The sequence below is a fragment of the Dinoponera quadriceps genome, unplaced genomic scaffold (assembly GCF_001313825.1).
Source record: "Dinoponera quadriceps isolate SergipeBrazil2010 unplaced genomic scaffold, ASM131382v1 scaffold649, whole genome shotgun sequence".
NCBI classification, from domain to species: domain Eukaryota; kingdom Metazoa; phylum Arthropoda; class Insecta; order Hymenoptera; family Formicidae; genus Dinoponera; species Dinoponera quadriceps.
In genome coordinates, this window is record NW_014554737.1 from 1 (window position 1) to 6,677 (window position 6,677).

Here is a 6,677-nt window from a genome sequence, read left to right on the forward strand (position 1 = left end):
GGCGGAAGAAATTTCTAAAAAACTTTCTAAAGATTTCTGAAAGATATCTAAAAAAAAAAATAAACCTCTTTCTTCGGCGTCGTTTAGAAATTTATTCTGTGTCAAGGGCGTTGCGTTTCAATAAATATGTGAACGAACCGTGATTGGCTGTCAAACATCGGGTGCTTCGATACATCGAGATTTGCAATTATCGCAAACGTCAGGAACGTCGGTCAGTTATGCCGGGGCGATTGCAACGGGAACGGCGTTCGAAAGCTCGTCCTGTGTTTCACGCGATTTTAGCCGGTCTGAAAATCAGTTACCGCCGGTGAAAGTGCCGAATGCAAGGTACGTACATTTGTTATAACAAAGTATCGTAGTAAAATAGTCCCCAGAAGAGCGGGTAAATCGCGGGACGAAGTGTGTCAGCCGAACAATGTCGCGATCAGGCCGTTATAGCGATCAAAAGTTCAACCCGTTGCTTTTCCGACCCTCCGGAGGGGAGGTTTTTCATACGAAATGTCGTCGCAGGTGGAGGAATTAATTCTCGCGTACTTGTCGTAGCGAGATACCGTCGAAAATACTGCCAAAATCAAGTGTTTCGCGTCACCACTGGTCGGCGTTATCGAGTGAAGTTCGCTCATATTCGTACTTCGAGAATCGTAATCTGTTCGTTACGAGTGGTCAGTTAAAAGATGGCTATCGCGAGAGGCGCGACGCCGTCCGCTCGTCCCGTGTTTCTCGTCGTTTTCGGGCCGAATGTGCGAGCTTCCTCTACGAATTATTGCGTCCGATGAGAACGTCGAATGTGGGCCTCGTCTCGTTTCGCGCGGCGAGTGTCGTCGCGGTAAATATGAAGGGGGCCACAGCTCCTTCAGGACTCCGGAACAGGGGTGGGGCAGGCAAGGCCGAAGGAACTTGCACGTGTCTCCTTTTACAAACGCTGTATTTCCTCTTTCGTACAAGGTCTCCTCACTCGCCACTTCTCCGCTCGCTATCGCTCCCTCCTCTCTCGCTGCTTCTCGCTATCGCTCGCTTCTCTCTCGCTGCTTCTCGCTATCGCTCGCTTCTCTCTCTCTGCTTCTCGCTATCTCTCGCTTCTCTTTCGCTGCTTCTCGCTATCTCTCGCTTCTAAACTGTGCGTCACTAGAAGGCGAAACGGACGCGTCTTCTCCGATACGCTTCGCCCGTCGCGCCGAGCGCGGCGCCAGCTGCTACGGTACCGCACGCGGACGGGAACGTCGCGGCCCGCGCGAGGAAGACCTCTCTAGGTCGCAAGCTCTGCTTCCGTCGCTGGCGCGAAACGGAAGTGGCAGAAGTTGGCGCTACAAATAAACAAGCGCGGAAAGTGCGTCGGTCGGGAGTGTCGGGCAAGTGTCGTACGTTCGTCATGTTCTTCATCGAAAAGGATTACCTCACGTGAGGGCCGTCATCGGGAATGTCAACACAGCGCAACGTCTTCGTCGGGTCGCAGCAGCGGAGAATTCAAATCCGGCCGTCGTAAAAAAGGTTTGTCGATACCGACGTATTAATGTGCGGAGGCCGCAACAGATGGTGCCTCTGCATGTCTTCAGTATCTTGAATCTAGCGTACTGTTCCTGAATTTATGTCGTGTGTGACGGCCGCACCAAATAAAAATAATTTTTTTAAGAGAATGGTAAGAAAGAGATTTACACCGAATGATAAAAGGGGAATTGAACATATCTACTAGGCACAAATAACAGGAGCAAGATTGAAACACAAAATAAAATTAATTTTAAGTTAATCAATTAACTAAATTTTAAGATCGTTAATTAAGGATTATTTATTACAAAATAGAATAGGTGAACGATGCAGTGAATAGACCAAAACATAACAACCATCTTAAAGGTCTTATACACTATTTTATATTATTAAAGTATAGTTTATTGTAAGAAAGACGATTCTTCGAAATCATAAAAGTCATCAATGGAAGCAACTTAACGCCACGTGCAGGAAATCACCAGATACCGCTCTTATAAACAAAACGAGCCGACACGTCCCGGGCCGAGCATATCATCTCTAGACGCACCAAGAGGCGCCAGAACGACAATTAAAAATCTATGCTACTCTGCATACCTATTTCCCCCACCACCAAGGGAAGACGCCGTGGATACGGTCAATGCTTGCCTGCAGTAGCACTGGCTTTTTGAGTGTCTAACTGTGCAAACGTATCTTCTCTGACTCAATTTTACTGTATCGTTCTGTGCTTCCTTAATAAGATTACCAAAGAGCATTCTATATAACGATTACACCATATTATAAGAAACCTTATTGTAAAGGAAATATATATATATATATATATACAAAATTAAACCAGGTGAGTAAGTTATATTATTCACACGATAGATCACCTCCTCCAACATCCCCGTAAACCCGGTAAATGTAGAGTGACGAAAAATAAAGGAGGCATTTCAAATTTTCGCGCTAACTGTTGATAGTACAGAAATCTTTACACTCGTTCAATATCTAGACGTAACACGAGCAACCAGGGTCTGCTCGAGGTACGGAACGTTATTATCTGAAGAGTCAAAGTGAAAATAGCGGTAAAATTTAAGAAACAAAGTTGCATTCTGTAGATCTCGAGATAAACGGAATTTTCTCGTACGTATTGACGATCGATGTTAATGTCTACGATGAAATCTATTCAGATGACATTACTCGTAAGATCTTAAAAGAAAATGCCGCAGAAGAAAACAGTCGGTAATGTCGGTAATAACGGCCAGCCGAGCGTCAACCATTATCCGAAACGTTATCCCGATAGTTTTTGCAGTACCTTGTCGATATGAAATATAATTTCCTACATCCTGCTGTGCACTTTAAATTGATCTAAAGTGGACTTAACGAAAAAATTATAATTTACCACGTGAATTACGATAGATGTGTGTGAATTCGGTTTCACTGACGGAGGTGATCGATTCTTCGATTGACTAGATTCGACTTCCTGAAAACTTTCATACCGCATTCACGATCTCTCATCCCAGAACAGAAAAATAACAATGACGTCAAAATAATATCAAAATGAAAACGGGATAATGGGTGTAAAATTCATTCTTCGATCATTTTTTTCATTATTTCGACGTCATTCCACGTCATCTTTATTTTCTGTTCTACCTGAGATCGTGGTGAATTTACATGTACAATTGCGAAGTTATGTCACATCATTATTATACACGTAATGATTACGGCCGCTAATGCAATACTAGGAACTTAAGATTAGTCGCTCGGTGTCTTTGTACAATTCTTCCATTTAATGTCGTGGGAAATTATACAAATTGTATGTAACATACCCCCCCCCCCCCCCCCCCGGAAACTTACCGACGCCGAGAAATTTACCGATCCCCGGGAACTCGAGCCTTGGTTAAACATGACTCGAGTCTGGGCTAAACATGGTTCGAATTTGGGCTGAAAACGGTTCGAGTCTGGGCTATCTATGGTTCGAGTCTCGGCTAAATATGATTTGATTCCCAGCTAAATATGGTTCGAGTTTTAGGTATAGGAATTTTAATTTCAACGCCTCCGCTACGAGCTGCCACCATACTTACCCAGGAAATGAAGTAGCGATGGAGTTTCCTGCCTGCCTTGCGAGTGAACGGATCATCCCGCAGGCAACTCTCTCTCTTGTAGAAGTTTTCTACAGCCCATCGCTTAGTGAGTGCGGAGGACAGTTTCTTTGTGCTGCACAGCACCAGTTCTTGCTGTTTCGAGTCTTTTTTTTTTACAACACTTGCTTCTCCTCGATCGTGTTGTACGGCCGCTAATACATAGCGTATTGGCGGCCGCCTCGCGCCTTCCCGGGTTACGTGACTCGGCCCTATAGCTCCAGGAACAAGATCCGCTAAGATGGGAAGACAACAGAAAAAGAGAAAAAAGGAAGAGGAGTCCTTATTTGTCTCGAACATGCAGGAGGACAGTAATCGCATACCTCCCCCTCCTCAAAACTCAGCCAACTTCCATCATGCGGCTAAGATGAAAAAGGCCGAGGGGAAAGGAGACACCTCATCGATGCCACAGAGCAATCCGACCCCTCAAGGTCAGGATTCGGGTAAACAGGACAAATACGACGCATACTGTAAGGCACCTTTCTACGTATTATTGAAACAGTCCCAACAACAAGAGAACCCCTCTTACAGATCCATAACATCCTTCCTGGACATCTCCCGCTTACTATACAAATCTAACGTTAAATATATGGAGTGTAGGCCTCAGGGGAGGAACCTGTGGCGAATCTCTTTTATCTCCAGATCGGATGCCAACGACTCGGTCAATAACCCCTACTTAAAACAACTCGGTCTCACTGCCTTTATCCCTAGATCACTGCTTACTCGTAAAGGCATAATAAGAGGAATTCCCATGGACGCCCCATTGGACGAAATCACCCAGTGCATCAACAGCGCGAACCCTAAAATCTTGGTCGGCAGCGCTTTCCGACTGAAAAGGAAGAACAAGGAGACCAATACATGGGTTGACTCACCTACTGTTTGTGTTGAGTTCCGAGGACAAACCTTACCGGACACCATCCTTATTTGGAAAGCCAGAATTAACGTCTCGCCCTACATTCCGGCGGTCCGCCTTTGTTACAAATGCGGCCGCTTTGGACATACCACTAAGTTTTGTCGATCTGCGGAAAGATGCCTGGAGTGCAGCGGAGGACACAGGAACTCCCCCGAATCTCCATGCAGGGAGAAGAAAAGATGCATAAACTGCGACGGGAACCATTCCACACGTGATCGGGACTGTATAGTGTACCTAAAACGAGCTGCTATCACCAGATACATGGCCATCGAGAACGTGTCTTTCTTCGAAGCCAGGAAATATGTAGCGCCAACTTCTGCCACTTCCGTTTCGCGCCAGCGACGGAAGCAGAGCTTGCGACCTAGAGAGGTCTTCCTCGCGCGGGCCGCGACGTTCCCGTCCGCGCGCGGTACCGTAGCAGCTGGCGCCGCGCTCGGCGCGACGGGCGAAGCGTATCGGAGAAGACGCGTCCGTTTCGCCTTCTAGTGACGCACAGTTTAGAAGCGAGAGATAGCGAGAAACAGCGAAAGAGAAGCGAGAGATAGCGAGAAGCAGAGAAAGAGGAGGGAGCGATAGCGAGCGGAGAAGTGGCGAGTGAGGAGACCTTGTACGAAAGAGGAAATACAGCGGTTGCAAAAGGAGACACGTGCAAGTTCCTTTGGCCTTGCCTGCCCCACCCCTGTTCCGGAGTCCTGAAGGAGCTGTGGCCCCTTTCAAATATATAGAATCCAACGGAACTGTTACCTCGAGGGATTCTCCACCGCTTCTTACCAGGAGCAACTTCCCGGAACTTCCCGAGCAAGTCAGCCCAAGGACTCGTTACTCAGAAGCACTGAAAAGTATCTCACAGCCTATCTCTCCGTTCGCCAAACTGCTCGAGGACCCGCACAGTATGAAAGCTCTACTTCTTAAATTACTCACTAGCATTGAACAGCTATGTAACAGGGGGAGCGCAGACCTAATTAAAAATGCGGGAATAACCAGTAAGTCTTTGGATTACGTTTCGAACCCAACCCAAAACACTCCTAACCTCGTCGACAATGGCTCACCACCCCCCTCTCAAGATCAAGCTAACTCAGTGGAATTGTAGGAACACACTCACAAGACTAATTGATATTAACCAACTTGTGAGAGAATCTGACATTCTTCTACTTTCAGAAACTTGGCTTTCGAACGAATCGAACTTTAATATAAAACATTTCGAAACCGTCCGAAAGGATAGAAGGCTAAGGCGGGGCGGAGGTGTTGCAATATGCCTTCGCAAGGGAATCAAGTATACTTACCTAGATAACCTTTACGATTGCGACGGAGAATTGGAGACTTGTGGCGTCAGGCTTTACGCCGGTTCCGGGGACATCTCCCTGGTCTCCTGCTACAGACCCGCTTCAGGCCGCCTTATTCCTATCTCCAACTGGACCAAATTTTTCAACTAATTCTCAGGTAGGACAATTATAGGAGGGGACTTTAACTCTCACCACCCCTTATGGGGAAGTCTGAAATCCTGTCGGAACGGGGAGAATCTTATAAAGGGACTGGAATCCTCCGACCTAGTGATCTCAAACACGGGATCCCTCACATTCTTTAATGCCTCTCTCTCAATCGAATCCTCGCCAGACCTTACCATTTGTGACCCTCTTTCCAATATTGAGTTAACTTGGGAAGTAGATCCAGACCTCCATGGTAGCGACCACTTTCCCATCAATATCTCTTTCACTAGTTCTCTCAGATCCTACTCTCACTCTAGAGGTACTAAAAGGTTACACTCCAAATCCACGGACTGGAATAAATTCCGAAATAACATATCCCTTCACTTAGCCTCCGAATATTACGACAAGAGCTCCTTTCCGGACATCTACACCCGTTATCTGGCCTTTCTAGAACTCATCAAGGACTCAATAACTATCTCGACTGGAGGCATCAAGAACTCTCTTAGATCAAAATCCACAATCCTTTACAAACCGAAGCTCCTTCCTTCATCTCCTTGGTAGGACAAGGACTGCGAAAAACTCACTAGACTAAGGAAAGCCGCTTTATTAAAATACAAATTTACCAAAACTTGTGCAGATTACATCAACTTCAAAATTGCGGAATCCAGATGTAGAGTAGGTTTAAAAAACAAAAAGATTGACAACTTCAAACAGTTCTGCGAAAAACTCAACAAGGAC

At 46.1% G+C, this 6,677-nt stretch overlaps 1 protein-coding gene across 1 annotated transcript; it reads left to right on the forward strand.

The window, feature by feature from the left end:
* Positions 1–5,115: 5,115 nt before the first annotated feature.
* LOC106741163 lies at positions 5,116–5,945 on the forward strand. The gene is made up of 2 exons (XM_014612875.1): positions 5,116–5,495; positions 5,671–5,945. The coding sequence occupies exons 1-2, from the start codon at positions 5,405–5,407 to the stop codon at positions 5,943–5,945; spliced, it is 366 nt and encodes a 121-aa protein (XP_014468361.1). The 5' UTR covers positions 5,116–5,404.
* Positions 5,946–6,677: the final 732 nt, after the last annotated feature.